Source organism: Kogia breviceps, chromosome 3 (assembly GCF_026419965.1).
Source record: "Kogia breviceps isolate mKogBre1 chromosome 3, mKogBre1 haplotype 1, whole genome shotgun sequence".
Classification (NCBI taxonomy): domain Eukaryota; kingdom Metazoa; phylum Chordata; class Mammalia; order Artiodactyla; family Physeteridae; genus Kogia; species Kogia breviceps.
This window is the reverse complement of record NC_081312.1, coordinates 55,019,714-55,045,278: the sequence shown is the minus strand read 5'-3', so window position 1 is coordinate 55,045,278 and position 25,565 is coordinate 55,019,714. Positions and strand designations below refer to the sequence as shown.

The 25,565-nt window shown below is 33.6% G+C and overlaps 1 protein-coding gene across 6 annotated transcripts in view; it reads left to right on the top strand.

Moving 5' to 3' along the window:
- Nucleotides 1–25,565, top strand: part of FANCM (FA complementation group M) — a 67,544-nt gene that overhangs the window by 22,468 nt on the left and 19,511 nt on the right. For 4 of the 6 annotated variants that reach the window (XM_067028503.1, XM_067028505.1, XM_059058944.2 and 1 more), the window contains 11 exons: nt 821–1,027; nt 2,733–2,946; nt 6,519–6,676; nt 7,776–7,931; nt 9,665–11,582; nt 15,713–15,810; nt 16,048–16,116; nt 17,771–17,890; nt 18,605–18,761; nt 21,801–21,907; nt 23,560–24,123. In XM_067028503.1, the coding sequence (XP_066884604.1) occupies nt 821–1,027; nt 2,733–2,946; nt 6,519–6,676; nt 7,776–7,931; nt 9,665–11,582; nt 15,713–15,810; nt 16,048–16,116; nt 17,771–17,890; nt 18,605–18,761; nt 21,801–21,907; nt 23,560–24,123 (3,768 nt within the window). The remainder of the gene's footprint in view (nt 1–820; nt 1,028–2,732; nt 2,947–6,518; nt 6,677–7,775; nt 7,932–9,664; nt 11,583–15,712; nt 15,811–16,047; nt 16,117–17,770; nt 17,891–18,604; nt 18,762–21,800; nt 21,908–23,559; nt 24,124–25,565) is intronic. The other 2 variants (XM_067028504.1, XM_067028506.1) reach the window with 1 other exon arrangement.

Here is a 25,565-nt window from a genome sequence, read left to right as displayed (position 1 = left end):
TTTGGGGTGGCATATTCTGCTACCCTTCAATGGAATGATAGTATAAAAGGTAAAATATGAATTCTATTTTTTTAATTAAAAAATTTTTTTTATTGAAGTATAGTTGATTTACAATGTGTTAATTGCTGCTGTACTACAAGGTGATTCAGTTACATATATGTATCATTCCTTTTTTATATATTCTTTTCCATTATGATTTATCCTAGGATACTGAATATAGTTATCTGTGCTGTACAGTAGGACCTTGTCGTTGATCCATTCTACATATAAAAGCTTATGTCTGCTAACCCCAACCTCCCACTCCATCCCTCCCCCAACCCTCTCCCCCTTGGCAACTACCAGTCTGTTCTCTATGTCCACGATTCTGTTTCTATTTAAAATATGAATTCTAGAAGTAATAAAACAATCTTACTTTAACAATAGTTTAATTATTAAACTTACTATTATTGTTAAATTTACTAACAATAAATTTAGGTCTAGGACATGATAAATAACAGTAATTGCTCTGGGCCACTTATCTGCTTTACACCCCTTTTAGTGATGCTAAAAATAGTATCTGTGGTTTCTCATTCATGTATAAATTGTTAGCAAAACCTTTTGGAATCATAACCGTTATTAAAGCAAAGAAATTGGGACTGCCCTTTGCATTTTACCATAATGTCTTTTGGCTTATATTGCCATTTGCCGCTTCTTTTCCTATTTGATACTACTTTGGGTGCTGATTTTGAATCTGATTTCAGGGACAAATAGAAAAAGTATGCTTTGATCTACAATTCTCTTATACTTGCATCTAGTTATTTTTAAATCATTTTAATTTTAGGTAGTGAAACAATTTCGTAGTGGTGGTTACAACACATTGGTTTCTACTTGTGTTGGTGAAGAAGGTTTGGATATAGGAGAAGTTGATCTTATCATATGTTTTGATGCCCAGAAGAGCCCGATTCGTCTTGTGCAACGAATGGGTAGAACTGGCCGCAAACGTCAAGGCAGGATTGTTGTTATCCTTGCTGAAGGACGAGAAGAACGGGTAAGTAGACTTATGGAAACGGTAATTTGACAATTGAAATTTGAGAAACAGAGCCTAAAGACAAGTATCAATCTGTTAACATTCAAAGTCCAAACAATCTGTAGGTAATTGTGATTGATTTCTGTTTTCTTTTGTATTAGATTCTGCCTGTTGTTTTCTTGGAATTAGGAGAATTTTTGACTGGATTCAGTATTAATATTTTTATCCATATAAAGAAACACATTTTTGTACTTCAGTATTAATTTAGAGATACAGAGATACAAAAATCAATATGTATTACTTTGTGTTACTATTTCCCTATGCTTCTAAGGCCTGCTTTTTGTGTTTAGTTTTTTTTTTTTTTTTTTTTTTTTTTGTGGTACGCGGGCCTCTCACTGCTGTGGCCTCTTCCGTTGCGGAGAACAGGCTCCGGATGCGCAGGCTCAGCGGCCATGGCTCACAGGCCCAGCCGCTCCGCGGCACGTGGGATCCTCCCGGACCGGGGCACGAACCCGTGTCCCCTGCATCGGTAGGCGGGCTCTCAACCACTGCGCCACCAGGGAAGCCTGAGAATGTTTTTTTAATATATTTTAAAGAATTGCTCAAATCAATCAACCAACCAACCAACCGACAAGAATATGCATCAGGGATAATGGGTAGCCTGCAAAGCCTAAAATATTTACTTTCTGGCCCTTTATGGAAAAGTTTGCTGATGCCTATTCTAAGTGATAAGGGACTTGAATGATATTCATACTTTGTTGTAATCTTGGGTGACAGGTCTTCCTAAATACGATGTTGTATCAATACATATTATTTTGTGTATGTACACTAAAGTATTAACTAACTTTTGTAACTGAGTGGGACTATTTCTGTGGCTAAGTAAATAGTTTTACATTAAAGATTTTTTCATTAATTGTGATAGTTTTTAAAAATTGATTTAAAATGTTTTATAAACCCTTTAAAAATCATCCTGAAAAATGAATTTCTTTTTCCACCAATACTTTTCATGTGATTATAGCATATTTTTATATAACATCCAGTTTATCTATAAAATGATTCCAATAAATAAAATGTCTGGCAGCTTTTAAAAGTCTATGTATTATCACTGAGTGGAATTGGATTCTAACTAATTGTATTACCTTGGCAACTCACTTAAGGTGAGTTGCCTTAAGTGAGTTGTTAGTTGTTAGTTTAGATATCAGGTGTTAATTTTCTTATCTGTTAAGTAGTCATAATGGCCCACATTTGGTGAGTACCTACCCTGTGCTGGACAGTGATACAAATGTTTCAAATGCATTATTTTGTTTAAATCCTGTCAACAACACTGTAAGGGCAGTACTAGTGCTTTTCTTGTTGTATACAGTAAAGAAAATTGACACGTAGAGAGATGAAGTAAAAGCTGAAATAAAAGAATAGTATTTTTTTAAAAAGCAATTTCCACTTATATATAAATAGCCTTAATCAAAAATAGCAAGATACTAAAAAGATTTCCTTTGTACAATATAGTTACTAAGTTAAGCTTTTATAATAATGAATTTTGAAATGATTTTCATCAAGAGTTAATTAAACAGGCTTCAAATTTAAGACAACAGATATTCCATTCTTCAAGTATTTAAGTGGATCAGAGTTTACTGTTTAGAATAAACTCAGACTAATATAATAACTGCTTGTCAGCTTGGTGATTATTATAGAAATAATGTGATTTGATGTTTATTTGTTTTTGCAGACTTATAATCAAAGTCAGTGCAACAAAAGAAATATTTATAAAGCTATTTCAGGTAATAGACAGGTCCTTCATTTTTACCAAGGAAGTCCACGAATGGTTCCTGATGGCATCAATCCACACTTACATAAGATGTTTATCACGCATGGTGTCTATGAACCAGAGAAGTCTTCTCGGAACTTGCAGCGAAAGTCATCTATCTTTTCCTATAGGAAGGGTAAATAAAATTTTTCACATTTGAGACATGCATTTGTCTTCCTGTTGTCCATTAGCAGGTTATATATTGATACTTTTCTTCTATGAGAAACTCAGCATACATTCTAGGATGTTATAGATGTTCACTTTGAGAAGGATAAGAGATGATTAATGTGGCAAAGGGAAGGAGACACTGGCAGTACAGAATGAAAGAAACTCAGTGTTGGGAAAATTAAAAATATCTTACCAGCCTAGAGAATCCTCTTTACAAATTGTGGAAAAGAAAGAAAATAGTTTTATTATTGAATAAGCATTAAGCCAATTACAATGTGCATTGTAAGCAATCCACTGAGATAATACAAAGACAGAAAGAAATTCTACCCTATTCATCCAAGCAGTCGCAGTCCTTTATATCATTTTCTTAAGATTAACAGTAACTTGTCCTCATATAAGAGGACAGCACCATTTGCTATATGTTCTTTCATAGTTCATTCCAAATTCACCTGGTAATTGAGGTAGCCATTTGTGTTAGCTAGTTGCCTTTATCCAAAGAAATAATAAAACTTCTCTGTCTCTATGACAAGCAGATAAGGATAGCTCAGAGAAAGGTGCCAAGGCTAAACTCTGCAGGTGTATGGGAGATAGGGACACTATCTTCCTTGATGTTTACATTTCAAAGAGATGGCTCCTAGGTCCTTAAGAAAATAAGTTCTGGTTGTAAAGCTGGCTAGACAGCTTGCTTTGCCTTTACAGCAATTTGCATAAATATCAAAGGGTTAAATAAAGGATTTAGGAACATTAGGTATCTCTGGAATTGCTCCCAGAAAAAGGGAGGGGGAATTGTTTATTTCCATCTCTGCAAAGGAGAAAATATTCTTTCTTTCTTTTTTAAAAAATATTTATTTATTTATTTATTTGGCTGCACAGGGCCTTAGTTGTGGCATGTGGGATCTTTCGTTGTGGCATGCAGGCTTCTCTCTAGTTGTGGCGTACGGGCTGTAGAGCACATGGGCTCAGTAGTTGCGGTGTGCAGGCTTAGTTGCCCTTTGGCATGTGGGATCTTAGTTCCCCAACCAGGGATCGAACCCACATCCCCTGCATTGGAAGGCGGATTCTTAACCACTGGGCCATCAGTGAAATCTGCCCCCCCCCTTTTTTTTTCAGTTTACTGTTACACCAGATAGTGGTAAGATTAGACTAAGTTGTTGGTGATATTGAGTCAGTAAGAAAAAAATACTTTGGTGCCAGTGAGCATAGTAATGAGAGTGCTAGCTTAAGAACTGCAGAGATTTTGGTGATATCAAGAAAATATCTGGAACTATTAGCACTCTAAAAATGAGAAACAAAAACTTTTTTTAAAAAATTTTACTTAATCTTTAAGGTAAGCTTTTAAAGAATCATAAAATCATGTAATTATATTCTAAGATTTGGAAGAAACCTTGGGGGTCATCTGGTCCAATTACTTACCAAGGTAGGGATGTTTTCTGTAGCATTCTTGTTAAATGTATATTCAGCCTCAACTTGAACATCTTTGTTAACGGAAATTGTATTCTTTTATGAGGGTTCATTCCATTATTGAATAGTCCATATAGAAGAAGTCCCTCTGTTGAAAAACCATCTGGCTTTGTACCTTTTGCTCATTGATTTAGTTTTGGGTTTGCCAACTGAAAAAAAATGCACAATGTAAAAGTTGAGAATTATGTTTTATTTGGGGTATTACTGAGGACTGTAGCCCGGGAAGGCAGCCTCTCAGACAGCTCTGAGGGACTGTTCCAAAGAGGTATAGGAGGAGCCAGGATATATAGGAGTTTTTGCTGAAAAAGAACCCTAGTAGTTGAGCATCAAAAGATTACTGCTAATCACAAAAAACAGACGTCTCAAGTTAATGATTTTAGTGCTTTTTTATGTATGGGAATATGCAAGAGTTTGGGCTCATTAAAATTATACCTTTGATGTACATCTTAACTATCTGGAGCCAGTATCCTGTGTTTCTCTATGCTGAAACCCCCTTGGGGGCAGCTGCAGCGGCATGGCTTGATGGCCCCATCATCCTTTGTTTACTGAAATGGCAGGCGACTTTCTTTGCCAACAGCTTCTAGACGCAAAGAGTGGATTTGATCTTTGGTTTACATAGGTGGCAGTTCTTTATATAGTTGAAGACAGTACCTCTCAGGTTTGTTCAACTGATTGTTCTACTGGTTTTCATTACCATGAAGTTTCAAAGTTCTTTCCCTACTAGGCACCTGCTTTGGACTCACTTAAATTTGTTAATGTTCTTTCCCTTAACTCAGAGCCATTAATCAGTGCTTTTTGGATATGCCTATTAAACCTAATGCAAATCCACTTAATAGGAATATACCTGTCATTTTACAAGACTTTGCCAAATTTGGGGTTAAAATGAAAGGATAGTATGTATTTTGAATTCTCTTGAATTTATTAAAAAACTTGATTGGGTTGGCATACATTTTTCGTAGTGATCATTTCATTTTTATAAATGTTAATTAACCATATGTTTAATGATTGTTTATAAAATGTTATAGGGATGGATGGTAAAAGTCTACAACCTGTCCTTTTTTAAAAATTGAGATAATATTAGCTCATTTATATTTTTCTGTGCTTTTCTTCTGCCGTTTTCTGATTATTCAAGTGTCAGTGATCCACCTTGCCAAGATAGTGTGTATGAATGTCATCTTCTATGTATTAGTATATAATTCATTTGGGCTTAGAGGTCTGAGTTTATTTAAAGTGACGAGGAGAATGGAATACCTTTCTACTTCAAAAGCCTTAGTGCCTCAGATTGCTAGATCTGAAAGGGACCTGGGAGATCACCTAGTTCAAACCTGTTATTTTATAAAAGCTTTCTATATAATATTTGGGACTAGCTAAGACAGAAGCTTCCTGATTCCTAATTCGGTAGTCTTTCTGATTTTTTTTTCTGCCCTCATCTGTATTGGGACCAGAGTTATAGGTTTATTTTTTATCCTTTCCATGTTGGTGATTGTTTTCCTACATAGAGATTATGGAAATTTAAAAAAAGGTTAATTTACTATACATTTTTTAAAAAGTATATTATTATGTCATTTTTTAAAGCAGTAGGTCTTTCCTATCCCCTTTCAACGCCTCCCCCCCCCCAATTAAGACTTTAGTCTTGGCATCTCCCCCACCCCCACACCAGTTTCAGATAACTTTTCTGATAATGTTATGCTAGAATCATGATACTAGTTTTCATCTGTGAGTTATCTGTTTCCTGCCAGGTCTTAGACAACAAAACGGAGAGAGTCCAAAAGAAACCAGGACTGAGAGCCTAGCTGCCTGGTGATATTTTGCTAATGAAGTCATTACCAAAGGTTAGCTCTAGATGGAAGGGTGCACTAGTACTTTCAAAGAGGTGAGAGAAGTTTAGGAGATATGTAGAAGCAGGAAGTGATAACCAGAGTGTTTATATGAAGAACACTAATTTTAAGGTATAGAATCAGTGGTTTAGCAGAGATGAGTAAACATAAACAGGTAGAGCGTTTGAGTTGATGTCATATATTTTGTGTTTGCCTGGCAGATTTTTTTGAACCTCTTTTCAATTATTTTTTAAACTTATAGGAATGAGGCAGAGTAATTCAAAGAATGATTGGTTCTTATCAGAAGAAGAATTTAAATTATGGAACAGACGATATAGATTAAGAGACACTGATGAAATTAAGGAAATAACATTGCCTCAAGTTCAGTTTCTATCTTTACAAAATGAGGAGAACAGACCAGTAAGTTGAACATGTTTTCAGATGCTCTTTATAGCAACTGTGCAATAGCTTTGGAAGTAAAGAGAATGATTGTTCATGATCAGAATGTCAACTTATGTAAAAATTAAGAATGTAAGCAGTGTAAAAAAGAATATTAAAGTCTAACTTGGTAAAACTACTAATTTTCTTGTATTCCTTATTGTATATATATTTTTACATGACTGTTATATATTTACATAAGTTCTGACTTTTCTTGTTACTTTCTGCATATGAACATGTCTGTGTAGGTGTAATTTATTTGATTGTTACGTTACTCTGCAATATACCATAATTTGGCTCTTTCCCTGTCATGTTTTAGAATTATTTTCAGTATATTACTAATATAAAATTAGGCTGTCTTGAGCATCTTTGTACAATCTTGTTTTCAATTTTTGTTTTGAAATTACAGTAAAACTTTAAATTGGATCTTAGACTTGTTTATTTTGTTTTCTATGAACAAATTATTGATGAACTTAATGAAAGTCAAGAGAATTGAGCAAAGGTTACATATGAACCTAGAGAACTAGAAAAACAACCTCAAGGAAGATTCCTTTGGGAAGATTTATAGGGCTAGAAATATATGGCTCTTGAGAATTTGTATTTTATTCACTAACAGGTAAAGTGAGAAATGGCAGTAGGCATGAAGAATTGGGATCAGTATCACTGAGAGATTATGACTGCCTCTTTATTAGATTATAGAATATAAATCTAGCATAATAGTAATTTTGAAGCCACACATTTTCTTAAATATTTGCTCTTAACATGGGACTATATAAATAGGAATATGGCCAAGTAGTAACTCATGTAACATTTATTTATTTGTGTATTTCATTTTTAATGACATTTATTGTTTTCTAATTTTACAAGCAATACATGTAACAGTTATTTTAAAAATGTATTTAAAAGGGCATCTTTGTACTTTTTAAAGTTATTTTCTTTTTTCTCCTGAGATTTTAGTTGAAAATACCTAAATGAATTAAAATTATTTATGGTAGGCTATCTGTATATTAAGTATTTTTTTAATCAGTGTGTGAAATCTGAGTATGTGTGTTTTTATTATGTTAAATTATCATTAATCAAGACTCAAGAACCAACCACTGGAATTCATCAACTCTCTCTCTCTGAATGGAGACTGTGGCAGGATCATCCTTTACCTACATATCAAGTTGACCATTCAGATCGATGTCACCATTTCATAAACATTATGCAAATGATAGAAGGAATGAGACATGAAGAGGTAGGGTTCTAATGTAACTTTCTCTTGCTGGTATGCCAGTGAAACTAGAATACTTAATCTTTATTCTTCTTCATTTGAAGTCTGTATTATAAGAAACAAGTATTTATTATAAATAATCATAGCTAGACTATTTTTGTTTTTCTATATAGCTTCTTGTGATCTCAGTGAGGAACTAGTTTTCTGTCTTAGGAGAAGTAGGCCTAGTTAGAAGAATGTCATTGGTGAATATTGATAGACCAGAGTAAAATTTTAATATATTTGAAGATTTTTAAAAATTTTCTTTTATTAAAAATTTTTTTTTGGCCATGCTGCATGGCTTTCAGGATCTTAATTCCCTGACCAGGGATTGAACCTGGGCCCCAGCAGTGAAAGCATCGAGTCCTAACCAATAGACCTCCAGGGAATTCCCATTTAATGATTTATATAAACTGTTTGTAAAGCTAATTTAGGATTATTGTTAGATTGGGATCTGCATAAATGTTCTCTATCATATAGATCATTTGGTATGTCTCTTTTATCCTGGTGGTAGTTTAGAGATTTAGTGATTTCTTGAGCAGTTTCGTGATTATTCTTCCGTGAGTCATAATGATGAACGTATTATGAGTGTGAAATCCAAAATGCCTGGGTTAGAAGCCCAACTTTACCTCTTACTAATTATGCATCTGTAAGTTACTTAACCTCTTTGTGCCTCAGTTTTATCTGTAAAATGGGGATAATGATAATACTTTCTTCATAAGATTGTTGTGAGGATTAAGTGGCTTAATACACATAAAGCAATTAGAATAGAACCTGGCACATAGTAATTTCTCAATAGATTGTAGCTGCTATTTTTATTAGCTGTTGTTCATGAATACACGTAAATAAAGTAATTATTTTTGGATCCCAACAAAGCCTATGCATCAAAGTAACACATTTATTTAGTGCCTTCTACATGGCATGGTTTGTTCTAGGCCCTGTGGCTACATTGGTGAAGAAGTCAGATAAAATATTCTATAGGGAGCATATATCCTAGCATGGAGACAGACATTTTCACATTAATATTTACTGTATTTATTATTCAAAAAGTGGAGAATTAATTGCTTAAGTCCCTGAATAGTAGAGGAATCCTGACTAAAGTGGCATTCGTGGGCAAGAGGAAAAGATGAGTCAGGGATGGTGGGGACTGTAGTTTTAGATTTATAGATAAGTAAGACTTGGAAATTCACTGGAAGAGTTCTTGGAAAATTTGTTAAAAACAGTATATTCTAGCTTACAGCCTAGAAGACATACAGGTACCATTATTTCAGATGTTTTAAAAGCTGTTCTTAGTTTACCTTCATCAATAGAGTAAATTTAACATACATATGCATGTTTTTCATTTATATATATTAATTTCTTAAATATCTATTTTTAGGAAATTAGAATTATTGTTCAATTAAATGTCAGAAGTGAAAAAAGTGTTTATAATCGTATTCTATGTATTAATTTGTACTTTCTACAAATAATTAATCATGGGTCTCTCATGTACTGGGTACTGGGAATACAAAAATATTAACTGATAAAAGATAATTTATGATAATTTTGCAGTAGTGTCATTTCTATTTTGTTTGACTTGGAATAAGTTTTTAAGGGATAAAAAATCATTTGAGTAATGTAATATTGTTTAGAAAATATTTTAGCAGAGTAAAACTCATCTTTAGAATTGTTATTTTGGTTTTGTTTTCCTGTGACTTTTTCATTTTCCTTCTTTATAGGGAGAATGCAGCTATGAATTGGAAATTAAATCTTATTTACAAATGGAAGATGTTAGCTCAACATCTAGTGCTCCCAGGAATGAATATCATCCTTTTGCCAATGGCACCTTTACTACTAACAAGAAATCTTCATTTACAAAGAATAGAAATCAAGGCAAATCACTCTCAATGATGGAATCTGATGAAGAATGTGCTGAAAATTTTAAACAAATTCGTATCAAACCAACTGAAATTGCTTCTCTAAAAAAAAAAGCTTTCAAAGAACTGAAAAAAGATCATCCTAAAAAAGAACATAAAGAGGTTGTTATGGGGCCTTTAGATACTGATGGCAGTCCTACTGCTGAAAATATATTTCAGGTAGACCTACTAAATGATAAAAGGGTATCAGATACAGATGAAGTTGCTGCCACATGTGCTATCAGTGAAAATGTAGGTAATCGGTCATGTGGATTATTAGCAGATTGTCAGTTTACAAATAAACCTACTAGTTCATTTACTGGAAATTTTTTAGATTCTGGTTATAACAGTTTCAGTGATGAGAAATCTCTTTCTTCTAGCTTATTTTTTCCATTTGAGGATGAGCTTTATATAGCTAGGACAGATGACAAATTTTATAATTGTCATCCATTAACAAAAGAGATGCTAGCTAATGTAGAGAGATTTTTATCTCATTCTCCTCCGCCTCTTAGTGCACTCTCAAATGTGGAATATGAAATTTCTAAGGGTTCTGCACTTGAGAACTTGCTTTTTCTACCCTACACAGAGTGTTTACAAAATGACAAATCCACCTGTTTGATGTCACATTCAACTATAAATTCTCAACAGAATTTAGAATTGAGTTCACTTAAATTTATTACTCATCCTTCTGAAAAAAGTTGCCTTTATGGTACAATTAATGATAAGATTTCTGCTGAACCAAGCTTCTGTTACTATGATAAAGTACATAAAGATATTAAAAATGAACGTTTAGTATCCAACCATCATATTCAAATAAATACTGGCCCTCCAAAGTATTTTGTTGAAGAAAAGAATCATGATGTTGATAACAGTGGCCTCCCAATATTGCATACTGATCAGGATGAGAGTTTGCTGTTATTTGAGGATGTTAATACAGAGTGTAATGATGTAAACCTTCCTCCCTTGAACAGTAAATGCAAATCTTTATGTGTGTCAGACAAAACTGCTGTAAGTGAAATGGCACTGGGCTCTCAGTTCTTAATTTCTGATGAACTTTTGTTAGGCAATAATTCTGAACCCCACGATCAAATTATCGGTGATACGAATAGTTGGAAATCTCATGAAGATTTGAGAGGTGTACATGAGGAAAAACTGAAGAATGATGAATATCATTTTGACTGCTCTAAGGATTTATTTTCTGTTACCTTCGATTTAGGATTTTGTAGTCCAGATACTGATGATGAAATACTAGAACATGCATCAGATACAAATAAGAATAAAATTTTAGGTGATCTATCTGCAGGATGTTTAGACATTAAGGAGATAAATGATGTGAATTATGTTTCAAATCAAGCAGTAATATCAAGAGACCATGTTGATAGTTCTACAAGTGTAACCATTACTAACCCATCAAGTGAAGATAAGCAGAGTCCAACTTTTGCATGTTTTCCAATGAATGCAACAAAAAATAAAGAATTTATGTCTCCTGGTTATTCTCAATTTTCATTGCCAGTAGGAGAGAAAGTTATGAGTACACCACTTTCTCAGTCAAACACGCTGAACTCATTTTCTAAGAAGAGAATAGAAATGGCTAGGAAGTCAGATTCCAATAAGGGAAAAATAAATCTACAAAGTTTCAAAGAAACATTGAATTCAACTTTTGATGATTCAGGACTTTCTATAGAAAAGGCTAAGAGCAGGGAACAAATCAATCTGCATCAATCCTGCTGTTCTGCTAAAGGTAAGATTACATCTTTATAAAATACAAATCTTTCTAGAATGATTACTTTGGATCATATTCTATAATTTTTCAAAACGTAGTTTCTCAGTATATGGAGTATTGAATTAGGTAATCGATGTACTATATATTTCTTAACTTGATGCTTACTGATCCAGTATTTATTTTATCTGCATATACTTATGGCATGCATGCCATAGGAAAGGTATTATGCTAGACACTGAAGTGTGGAAGTGTAAGATTTGGCACTAGCCCTTTATTGTAAAACACAAACAACTGTGTGACATATACATTTGAAAAGATACCAGTAAAACATGGAAATAACTACCAAGTGAATAATAAGATGGCAGACATCTAGGAGGTTCAGAAGAAGAAAACATTTTGAACTGGATTAGTTTGGAAATGTTGATTTTAAAGGTAGGTTTTCATTTTAGCTCCTCAGGAATATTCATGATTTGGATATGCTGAAAATAATCAGGAGGGAATTTGGATGTTATAAAATGGTGAAAACAAAGGGAAAGAAGGAAAGTGTGAGATTTTGGTGGGATAGTATAAAGTAGAGGATTTATATAGCAAAATTTAGAAATAAGACTGTATTTGGAAGATTGAGATAAGATCATAGCAGATCTATAGGAATCTTTGGATTTCTGTGATCTAATTCTACAGAAAACCCAGAAAATAGATGTTTAGTATTAAAATGATTTAAGTATCCTTTAGATCCTATTATAGAACCCAACTCTAGTTTGTGTATAGATTATTATAGCAGGCCATTTATGAATTTTATTCTTTATGGCTGAGGAAAAAGAATAGTTGTAGGGTAAAATGAGAATTTCCTTTGTAAATCTTTTTCTTATCTGTTCTCATTAGCATCAAGGGCATGATTCCTGAATGTTTTATTTAAGATAAAAACTTATTTAAAATAAGTTCTGGAAATACAGTTGATTTTTAAAAACTGACTATTCTGCATAGTTCTGGAGGTACTCTGATGTGTATTTTTACTAAGTATGTTGCCTGTGATCCTTTAATATTTGCTTTAACACCTTTATATTAAGTCTGTGTTAATGGGTGAGATAATTTTACTTTGTGTCATATTTGCATTAAAACTTTTTTTCTAGCATTGTACTTAACTACTAACCATGGGCAATATAATTCTGAATACATATACATTAAGGAACAATTTATTAGGGAATATTTACTTAGTATTTATTATTCCACTTAACTGAAATAGAAGACTTAGGATAATTTGCCATGTTATATATGTATACAATAATAGTTGATTAAAACACCACTAAAGCAGTTAAAAAGGAAAGCCTCCTGGAATGATTTGCTTATTGTAGCTGAGCCCTGCATTTAACTGTGGCTTCCATAGAAGATAATGAAAAAAGGAAAATGAGTTGGATTATATAGTGATCATCTACAAAAAGGATTTATTCAAGTTTATCTGTCTGGGTAGATGTTTTATTAGTAGAGAGTGTGAGGAGAAATTTACTCTATGAGTTTGTATTAGTTTTTATTGCTGTGTAAAAAATTACTCCCCTTAAATTAGTGGCTTAAAATAACATCTCACAGTTTCTGTAGTTTAGGAATTTGAGAGTTGCTTAACTGGGTGGTTCTGGCTTTCTCTTAGGGTTATAGTCAAGATTTCACTTAGGGTTGCAGTCATCTGAAGACTTGACTGGGCATGTAGAATCTGCTTCCAAGATGGCTTATTTGAAAGTGGGAGAGGGTGATGGGAGGCACACAGGAATCTCTGGTCCATAGCAATTCTAAAATCTAGCAGAGCTGAGATTGGAAGTTTCTTGATTAGTACTCAAAGCCTGGTAATAATTCTCCATGGTTCTCGGCTTTGTCCTCTGGATGCTCGGTTCAATTTCATAACAGGTAGCACCTGTGGAGTTTTCTCAGCCTGCTTCCTTTTAGTGAAAATTTGGGGATCCAAAGCCCTCTTTTCATTTTGTACTGTCTTTGCCCCTTTTAGTTGTAGCTGGCTGTGTTTCTTTGCATATAATTCTCATAAATCTTTGTGGATCTCTTGTGAATCTTATTTGAGGTTCATTCCATTAGACACTAGCTATGCCCACAAATCTTTTGGAGGTAAGTCCTTCTCTACCTTTGGCTTCTCCTAAGATGTCTAGAGATAGTTCCTTAATCTTCTTAGAAGGCATGTTGTTCGAGAGGAAATGTTAGAGACATGTTTAAAATGTTTAGAGGGCCTTTTATCTGACTGAATGGTACTCTAAGGTACCACCTTTGATCTTTCTGAGGTCTTAAAGCATTTACAGTTACACCTTCAGCACCATTTGCACAATAGCTTCTTAGCAGTCTTCTAGGTTAGATCTTTGCCTGGAACATTTCTTAATTTAATATTGTTTGCCAGCTGGAGAAGCTGTTAATCTTCAAAACCAGCAAGTCTCAACTGTTTCCTGTTTAACAGTACTTTCTTTAGTTCCTCTCTCTCCTTTCACATTTTACTTAAACAGGAAGAAGCATAGGTAATACCTTAAACATTTTGTCTGGAAATCTCCTTACTTAGATCATTCATTAGGTATATCTTCGTTTTTGGGGTTTTTTTTTTTTTTTTGGCCACGAGGCACATGGGATCTTAGCTCCCAGACCAGGGATCGAACCCGAACCCCCTGCATTGGAAGGTGAAGTCTTAACCACTGGACCGCCAGGGAAGTCCCATTAGGTACATTTTCTACTTTCTGTGTTACCACAATGTTGCTAAACTTTCTGGCACTACATTAAGGATCCTCTTTCCTATAATTTCTAATAAGGTTTTTCTTACTTCTTTCTAAGCCCTCACCCATGGCCTCCTAAATGGCCATTAATCTTCCTACAAACAATTCCTTTGAGGCTCTTCAAGCTTTCACTAAAACTTTCCTCAAAAATCCTTTCAGCTTCTGCCCACTCTCTAGTTCTAAATTTATGGCCACAGTTTTGGGTTTTGGTATGGTAATTCCCTATTTCCAGGTACCAAAATCTGTGTTTTTTATCTCTTGCTGCATAACAGATTTCCTCCACAACTTAATGACTTAAAACAGCATATATTATTTCACCGTTCCTTTGAACAGCATATATTATTTCACCGTTTCTTTGGACTCTTTAGCTGAGAGTTCTGACTACAGATATTTTATGAGGTTGCAGTCAAGACGTTGGCCAGGGCTACAGTTATCTGAAGGCTTGAATAAGCTCGTGCCATGTTTGCCTCTCCATTGGGTTACTTCCTGTATTCTTATTATATTAGCATTTGGCTTCCTCCAGAGTGAATGAGGCCATAAAGAGAGCAAGATGAGACCTCTTATGACCTAGACTCTGAAGTAACACCCTTCACTTCCATTATATTCTTCTGTTAGAAGCAAGTGACCAAGTGTGGCCCACCCTCAAGGGTAGAAGAATTGTGATCCAACTCTTGAAAGGCAGGCATATCAGAGGATTTATGAACATATCTTAAAATAACCACAGGGCTTTTATAGAAGGTTTCATAAAAACATATAAAAGGTGTCTTCTGTCAAAATTTTATGAAAGTACAGAAATAGAACTTTCTTTAAGTACCTGAAAACTTCAAGGATTTGATTTCACATGAGTGTTTTGTTTTTTAACATTCTTTCTACCCCTGAATGTCTTATTCCAATTACATTTGGGTGACTACCAATTTTTATTTAACATTTACTCACAAACACATATGTATATGTACACATATGTACATACATACATTTAAAAAATCTTTTCATATATTGTTTTGTAGCCTTCAACTAGAAAGAGAATAAGACACAAAGGGCAGAAAGACTATAGTAGGTTTTAGAGATGAATTCTAGAACCAATAAAACTAATAAAATTGTATTTTGCACTCTTCTGGACTTTTTTCAGTTAATTTGTAAAACTGAACCTGAGTTAAATATATGTTTATTACCAAGAGTTATCATGTCTTAATTTCTTTACTGGCATTGTTTTAATTTTTCGGTTTTTTCCCATGCTGATTTTTGGGCCAAATTTCTAAAAAACTATCTTGTTTGAGAGTGAATAAATGTTGAGATTGCCAGAAACAATTCTTATTGGATCCATCAATAAAATAAATAATTGTGGTTGGATAAACTTAAATCTGTTGACCAGATTCATTATTTTTTAATAAGTTATAGATGAACAGTTAACAAGCAGTGAAAGTGAAGATGATGAGATTTTCCGAAGAAAAAGTAAAAAGACAAAAGGAAATGTTTTGGAGTCCCCCGAGGTGAGTCATTCAATAATCACAATAACATGATCACATAAAGTTTTTTGTTCCTCTTATTTTTTCTTTTTGGCCACGCCGCATGGCATGTGGGATCTTACTTCCCCAACCAGGTATCGAACCCACACCCCCGGCCTTGGAAGCATGGAGTCTTAACCACTGGACCTCCAGGGAAGTCCTTTTGTTCCCCTTAAAACTTTTTTTTTAAACTTTTTTACTTTATTTATCTACTTTATCTAGAATCAGAAAAATAGCGAAGTTGATTCTCCACTTCATGCTGTCAAAAAGCGCAGGGCTCCTCCAAACAGAGTAAGTAAATAACAAATAATGTATAGTAATTCCTTTTGAAATAAATATTACAAGAGAAATATGTGTATAGATGACCATAGGTATGTTTGATCTTATGGGTATATGTTTAACAGAAAAATAGATAGTAAATCCTATGTGACTGGAACTTCTATTTTAATTTTAAACTCCTTCAAAAAACTATTCCTATTTTTGTCAGTACACTCCAGCAATTCAGATTAAATACCTACTTTGTACCTACTGTGTAAGATGTTGGGGATACTGTAAAGATTATTTCCTTGTACTGTTAAGTCTGCAATCTAATAGGAAGGGTAGACAGTAAGTGGATAATTTCCATATAATTTTTTAAGTTAAGTGATAAGAAAAGATAAACCCTTAACCTAGACCTTGGGAGTTCTGGCAAGCTTCTTGAAGATAACACCTTACTTAAATCTTAAAGCATCTGTGGCAGTTAGGGAAGAGAAGGGAGAACGGAAGGCATTCCCAACAGCTTAAAGAAGGACACAAAGTGGGGAAACAGTATCTCTTGTGGTTGGATTGTAAAGACAAAAAGTACCAGGAAGTAAAATTGGAGAAAAATCTGGGTGAGTTTTTGGAAGGCCTTATTCTTTCATTTGTTAACTGAATGAGCTTGAAAGAAGGAAAAGAAGGAGTCCACGATGACTCTCTGGTTTTGGCTTGGGCTAGTTGGCAGATGTGTCACATCTTTAGAGAAAACAAGAAAGAGTGGTAAGTTCAGTGTTGAACATGTTTGAAGTTCATGTGGCATAGTAAAGTGACAGTGTCTGGCAGGCATTGACAACTATGAGAATGTGAAATCTGAGTCGGGGGACAGGTCTTAAGACTAATAGTATTCATTTGTCATCAGTTTATAGCTGATAGCTAAATTTTGAGATTAGGAAATCTTGTGTGTTTTAATTCTCTAATACAAACTAGTATAATTTGTGTAAAATTAATTGAAAATGCAATCAGTCCATATTAACTTTGTATACTCATATAAAACTTCATTAGAAAAATTTCTTTAACTTGCTACTTGAACTAGAATGTCTGATTGACTTACTAGAAGTGAATTAAAATATTGATAATGCTGATGCTCAATCTACTTTAACCTAAAATTATTCCTGTTAATTGAAATTATTTTGATAAATTTCTTTTGATTCTTTTGATTGGTTTTATATTATTCTGTAAGAGATATTATAGTAGGTTTCATAGTCAGAATTTGTTGTTATTTTGGTTTCTTAGTTTGAAAGGACTCATGTATAGTTTGGACTGATTTTGATAGCTGTATTTACAGACTTAACTTTTTGTGTGTGAAACCCTTCAGAGTCTTGAAAGAGTTAAACTAAAAAGAGTTAAACTAACTCTTTCATCAGATACATTCAATTTCATACAAAATTGAATGAATACTATACTAGCATTACTTATATTACCTAATTTCTTATTTTAGTACTTAGAATTACCTAACTTTTAAATTCTTAAGTATTGTGTATTTATAACATGGCTCTGAGTTGTAAGAGCATTTTATTTTTCTAACAAGAAAATGTTAGCTCAGCTATTTAAAAAGGAAAAATGAAAACAGAAGCAATAACCCTTGAGAAACACATTGATACAACACTCCAATTATATTTTCTCATGTAAGAATTTTATTGAATTTTAGTTAGAGTTATCATCTAGTGATGAGAGTGAGAATTTTAGCAAACGAGATCCACAATCAGCAGACTTCAAGGATCATAATAAAAGAGGCATCAAAGTCCAAAAGAGACTGAGTCACCTAAAGGTAAACTTTTTTCAGTTTCTTATTTTTATATAAATATACATTTTTTATTAGTAAAGAACAATAGATCTTACACAGAAGTAGATTTTTGTCTATAATTTCTTATAGGAAAAAATCCCAAAAGTAAAAAATATTTTGACATGAATTTTACTTTTTGTATTGGAATTAAAATCTTAAGGTGTGGTATTTTAGTTTCTCTTTGTGTTTTGAAACTATCTTGCAGTGTTGTGTTATTTTGAATAACTAAATGAAGAAATTTTAGTGTATTGAGGATTTAATATTCAAATTGAAGAAAATATAGAGACAGAAATCTGAGTTTTAGAATATTTGCTTTTGTAATAATTATATTGTTTTTCTTATCTCTATCCAATATTCACATTCTTGGAAAAGAATTCTTAGCACCTTTTTGTCTGATCAGTCTTTCTGTGGTACTGTATTTTTCCTGGCAAAAATTAATTAGCTGAAAGACTCAGGAGACTTTATGCTTATTAAGAAATATTCAGCAAGCTGACATGCTGACTTGTACTTTATTCATAACAGAATTAAAAGAAGAAATTTTAAATAGGTATACTACTTTATTATTTCTTCTTGTAGTTTTTTTAATTTTTGATCTTAAAAGCACTGGCAAGAAATCCATTTTCCAGAACTGTTTCCAATTATTTGAAGAAATAAAATGATTTTCTTAAAGTCATCTTCCTTTTTTCTCATTTATCTTAGCTTGTAGCTAGGAAGTTTTTAGATGATGAAGCAGAACTTTCCCAAGAAAATGCAGAATGTGTTTCATCAGATGAAAATGATGAGTCAGAAAATGAACAGGATTCCTCGTTACTTGACTTTTTAAATGATGAGACTCAACTGTCACAGGCTATAAATGGTAAGTGATATAATGATGCTTCTTTTTCTTTTGATTTTCAATGCCTTTAATGTGGTTATACTTAAATGTTCTAGTCGGTTTCCAAAGAACTTTGACTTTAAAGGGAATTAAATTTGTCGTGTGTAAAATATTTGGTCATTTTCATTCAAATTCTGTTAATATTTGCTTTATGTGAGAGTTGATTGTTTATAGGCTTCTGCTAATTTGATTATGTCTCTCCAAAATGACCTAGTTGGCTCAATGTCAGATGTTCATTTAAACAAGTATTTAGTGCCTACTATGTGCCCAGTACTATGTAAGGTTCTTGAGAAAGCTGCATCTGTGAGCAAAATAGACAAAACCCCCTGCCCTTGTGAAGCTTACATTTGAATGGAAGAAGACAAGCAATATACATAATAATTAAATTATTGAGTATAATATGAAAACTTTACAGAAAAACAAAAAGAGTTGAGTAAGATGAAGATTTGGAGTGGCAGCAGTTAGGGGTATTAACAGACAAGCTGCAAATTTAAGTAAGGTAATTAGGGGGTAGCCCTCATTGAGAAGGTGACATTTAATCAAAGACTAGGAGATGAGGAATCCAGCAGTGTGACACAAAGCTAAATTTAAAACCAGCTGAGACACAAAGCTAAATTTGTTAAATTTGCTGAGACACAAAGCTAAATTTATTAAGTTTGCTAAGGTAAGGGAGATCTACTTTTAGAAAACAGTCTCCCCTAACAATGCTTGAGCAGGTCTTCTATACAGTATATTAAGAGCAGATGATTAAGATTGGCTTTAATAGAAATGGGAAAGATTGTGGTGGGCTCTTCTGTATTCTTATCCTTCACAAATCTTAACATTATTCTGCTCATGCAGTGCCTGATATGATTTGAAACAGCAAAGGTCCGTGACTTTTTTCCCAAGGTCCGTGACTTTTTTTGTGTGTGTGTGGTACGCGGGCCTCTCACTGTTGTGGCCTCTCCCGTTGCGGAGCACAGGCTCCGGACGCGCAGGCTCAGCGGCCATGGCTCATGGGCCCAGCCGCTCCCGGCATGTGGGATCTTCCCGGACTGGGACATGAACTCGTGTCCCCTGCATCGGAAGGCGGACTCTAAACCACTGCGCCACCAGGGAAGCCCAAGTATAGGTTTTTTTTGCCTGGATTTTTTTTTTAACATCTTTATTGGAGAATAATTGCTTTACAATGGTGTCTTAGTTTCTGCTTTACAACAAAGTGAATCAGTTATACATATACATATGTTCCCATATCTCTTACCTCTTGCGTCTCCCTCCCTCCCACCCTCCCTATCTCACCCCTCTAGGTGGTTACAAACCACCTAGCTGATCTCCCTGTGCCATGCGGCTGCTTCCCACTAGCTATCCACCCTACATTTGGTAGTGTATATATGTCCATGCCACTCTCTTTTCATCATAGCTTACCCTTCCCCCTCCCCATGTCCTCAAGGCCATGCTCTAGTAGGTCTGTGTTTTATTCCCATTCTACCCCTAGTCTCTTCATGACATTTTTTTTCTTAGATTCCATATATATGTGTTGGCATACAGTATTTGTTTTTCTCCTTCTGACTTACTTCACTCTGTATGACAGACTCCAGGTCCATCCACCTCACTACAAATAACTCAGTTTCGTTTCTTTTTATGGCTGAGTAATATTCCATTGTATATATGTGCCACATCTTCTTTATCCATTCATCTGTTGATGGACACTTAGGTTGCTTCCATGTCCTGGCTATTGTAAATGGAGCTACAATGAACATTTTGGTACATGACTCTTTTTGAATTATGGTTTTCGCAGGGTATATGCCCAGTAGTGGGATTGCTGGCTCGTATGGTAGTTCTATTTGTAGTTTTTTAAGGAACCTCCATACTGTTCTCCATAGTGGCTGTATCAATTTACATTCCCACCAACAGTGCAAGAGTGTTCCCTTTTCTCCACACCCTCTCCAGCATTTATTGTTTCTAGATTTTTTGATAATGGCCATTCTGACCAGTGTGAGATGATATCTCATTGTAGTTTTGATTTGCATTTCTCTAATGATTAATGATGTTGAGCATTCTTTCATGTGTTTGTTGGCAATCTGTGTATCTTCTTTGGAGAAATGTCTGTTTAGGTCTTCTGCCCATTTTTGGATTGGGTTGTTTGTTTTTTTGTTATTGAGCTGCATGAGTTGCTTATAAATTTTGGATATTAATCCTTTGTCAGTTGCTTCATTTGCAATTATTTTCTCCCATTCTGAGGGTTGTCTTTTGGTCTTGTTTATGGTATCCTTTGCTGTGCAAAAGCATTTTAAGTTTCATTAGGTCCCATTTGTTTATTTTTATTTTTATTTCCATTTCTCTAGGAGGTGGGTCAAAAAGGATCTTGCTGTGATTTATGTCATAGAGTGTTCTGCCTATGTTTTCCTCTAAGAGTTTGATAGTGTCTGACCTTACATTTAGGTCTTCAACCCATTTTGAGTTTATTTTTGTGTATGGTGTTAGGGAGTGTTCTAATTTCATACTTTTACAGGTAGCTGTCCAGTTTTCCCAGCACCACTTATTGAAGAGGCTGTCTTTTCTCCACTATATATTCTTGCCTCCTTTATCAAAGATAAAGGTGACCATATGTGTGTGGGTTTATATCTGGGCTTTCTATCCTGTTCCATTGATCTTTGCCTGGATTTTTTATGTTTTAGTTTTATAGAATGCTTTCTATAAATCAGATACAGTACTAAGGTCTTTGTGTACATTTATTTTTCATGAAAAGGCACTGTCCTAATAATATTCGTTATCAGAGGAGAGAGATAGCTAAGGCAGAAAGCTTAAATAAATTGTCCATGATCACCCAACTAGATGGTCTGTCAAAGGCAAAACTCCTAACTTTGCATTTTTGAATAATTGTTTTTAGATATGTTTCAATATATATTAAATATCTTTTGTGTAAAGTAATTCCACACGTTTTGAATCATGTTAATTTGGAATAGGTCAAAGTTAAATACTTTGTTAGTTTTCATTTAAATAATTTTGCTATTTGAAATTTTTTTTTTTATCTCTACACAGATTCTGAAATGAGAGCTATTTACATGAAATCTGTGCGAAGTCCACTGATGAACAATCGGTACAAAATGGTCCATAAGAAACGTAACAACGTAAACATTTTCTCACAGGTATGAACTATAGAAATATAGTGGAGAATTTCCTGGTGGTGGTGTTGAAATATATTCCTGTTAATGAAGCCTTCATTTTGTTTCTAAAGTGGACCATCAGAACTATTTGCAATAATTTCTGCCCTGAGTAAGGAAGGTGGGCTAAATGAATTCTCAAAATCTCTTTTAGTCCTAATTTGATCAAATTATCCTTTCATTAACTTGAGCTAATTAGAATATACTCTTAAATTGTTTTCCAATTAGGAGAATACTTAAAGGAAGTGAATAGAACTTTATCATCTACTAGTTAAAATTTTAATTCTTCTATGTTGTCATATTTCTCTTGAAAATTAATTTTTTCATAAAAATGGTATATCCTAAAAATTATAGATTTTTTTCATTTATGGATAACAATTTCATATTGGCCTTATTTGTTTATAAATTGCCATATTCACCTTGGAAATATGGTCATTCTTATCTCTATACTTTCATTGTGTTTATTATATAGCATTTATCACATTGTTTATAAATTACTGTTTATTTTTCTGGCTCCTTGTACTAGACTGTAAATTTCTAGAGGGTAAATCATTCTTTTTTTATTCCCAAACTCCCCATTTTCTTCCATAAAGAATATAATCAGAAAGAAGATGTGGTGTGTATATATATATATATATATATATATATATATATATATAATGGAATATTACTCAGCCATAGAAAAGAATGAAATTTTGCCATTTGTGACAACATGGACGGATCTAGAGGGCATTATGCTAAGTGAAAGAAGTCAGACAGAGAAAGACAAATACTGTATGATTTTACTTATATGTGGAATCTGAAAAACAAATGAACCCAACATCAAAAAGAAACAATCATAGACACAGAGAACAAACAGGTGGTTGCCAGTGGGGAGTTGGGGAAGGAGAGAAATAGGTGAGGGAGATTAAGAGGTACAAATTTCCAGTTGCAAAATAAAGTCATAGGTATAAAATGTACAGTGTGGCGAATATAGTCAATAATTATGTAATATCTTTGTATAGACTGTAACTAGACTTATCCTGGTGATCATTTTGAAATGTATGTTATGTAACAGGAACTAACATTGTATTGTGGGTTAATTATACTTCAAAAACAAACAAACTAACTCATACAAAAAGTGACCAAATTTATGGTTTCCAGAGGCAGGGGAGTGGTGTAGGGGGAAGGAGAATTGGATGAAGGTAGACAGAATGTACAAACTTCCAGTTATAAGATAAATAAGTACTTGGGATGTAATGTACAACATGAGAAACATAATTAACACTGCTGTAAGTTAAATATGAAAATTGTCAAGAGTAAATCCTAAGAGCTCTCACAAGGAAAAAATTTTTTCTATTTCTTTAATTTTGTATCTGTATGAGATGATGGATGTTCACTAAACTTATTTCATGATGTAATAAGTCAAATCATTATGCTGTACACCTTAGACTTATACAGTGTTGTATGTCAGTTATATTTCAATAAAACTGGAAGAAAAAAAAGAATATGCTCAATATATTTTAGTCAGCAAGTGACTGACTTAATAAAGTAAGTGAAATAAATATTCAGAAAGATACCATGAACTTTAAAGAATATGTTAAAACATGCTGATTTTATGAAATTTATAATATTCTTATTTTGTATTTGTATTGTAGATTCCTGAGCAAGATGAAACCTATTTAGAAGACAGTTTTTGTGTTGATGAAGAGGAGTCTTGCAAAAGCCAATCAAGTGAAGAAGTCTGTGTTGATTTTAACCTAATAACTGAAGATTGCTTTGCAAGTAGGAGTAAAAAATATAAAACCCGACGTGCAGTAAAGCTAAAACAAATGAAGATGAGACAAAACTGTGCATCTTCAAAAAAAAAATTATTCAGAATTATTTTACCAGATGATTCAAGTGAGGAGGAAAACGATGTAAATGATAAACAGGAATCCAGCACTGTGATTAATCCAAGTGCAGTTATCAAGAGTGAACAACAAAACCGCTGTTTGAATTTAGTGCCTTCTGGGTCTTCATTGCAGTCCAGGGACCACTCTAATCCAGTTGTTAATCAGTCACCAAACCAGAGACAACAGACACCGCTTAATTTAAAGGTTACAGTTTCTGATGTCTCAGACTTCAAACCTCAGAGCCGTACTAAAATTGAATCTACCTCATCATCATTCACTACTGTTGATTCACAGAACGACTGTAGAAAATTTCCAATTCAGTTGAAGGTATGAATCAGATTAGAGAAAAGAAGCCTTCTTATGTTTACCAAAAGGTTGTTTTTTTTTTCTTTCTTTTGTGTTAAATAACTAGGTCAAGGAAAAATTAGCAAGTGATAAAATTCTTCAGGAACCAGCACACTAAATTTTATAGTTGATTTGTAGGATGCTTATTTTTAAAATGTGTTAATAGTTTTCTGTAAGGAAACCTAATTTTATAAAAAGGATATAGGAAATGGGCTTCCTAAAAGGTAAAATTAACAGAAATTAAAGCTCAGAACTAGTTTCCCCAGATTAACTTTTCTTTCCCCCTCTGAAGGCTTCTGGTATATAACTCTCATCTACTTATTGGGGTGAGGAGTTCAGGGGTACCACCTGATTTCCTTCCTTTAAATTTCTTTCCTTCCGGAATGGTTACTCTTGCTGAAGTAATCCCTAAAATCATTTTCAGTTTGTAAGAGTTCACAGTTGCAGTAGTTTTGCTAAAATAGGGGTTAAAGTCATAGTAATAGGAATCCCTAGACCTAGACTTAGATTTCTCTTTTATTCCAGGTGTTTCAGCCCATTCCACCTTAGCAGCATGCTCCAGTGTCCACACAATGGCCCTCAAATTGGCATTTTCAGTTGTAAATTATCTCCAGGCTTTTTTTGCACAAAGTTATTTCTGGAAGGCATAATTAGATAAAATTGACTAGATTAAGTCTTACAAGTAGATTGGAGAACAGCAAAGTACTTAATTTCCCTGAGCCTCGGTATTCTCAGCTGTATTAGATAGTAATCCCAAGGGTCAGGGTAGGTAATACTTGCACAGTACTTTCAAAAGCAGTAAGCACTCTTTACATTTCTACTTTGCTATGCTGTAACTAAAAAAAATAGATATAGGCTAGTAATATTTTGAGGACTGTGAAAAAGGATAAATAGAGTTTTAATAGAAATGTGTTTTAACTTTTCTTCTACTATCTAATACTATACATATAGTATGATTCTTCAAATTAGGAGGGGAAGGAATTTGAGATGAATTTGGGAAGACAGAAAATAGACTAAATATCCTGTCAAAAACTGTTAGATACAAAAATTAATATTTATTTTGTCATGTGTATTGCATACAGTATTCCTTGTTTGTCATTTGCCTTTGTTTTGTTTAATAGTGGGTTTTGCCACAGGAAAATTTAACTTTTTTATACAGTTCCAATTTTTTTCTTTATAGTTTCTGACATCAGTGTCATGTTTAAAAAGCCATTTTGTACTCCAAGATAACTAAATATTTCCAATATTTTCTTTTGGTTCTTTAGTGTTCATTTCTTCCTTCATTACATTTATTCCTTTTCTTAAAAAATTGAATATTAAATATATTTTAAAGATTATTCTGAGTGATTAGGACTTCCTCTTTAGCTTAGAATACAGAAAGCTGGAAAGAGCATTGCTCCCATCCTTGTAACAACAGCAAAAAA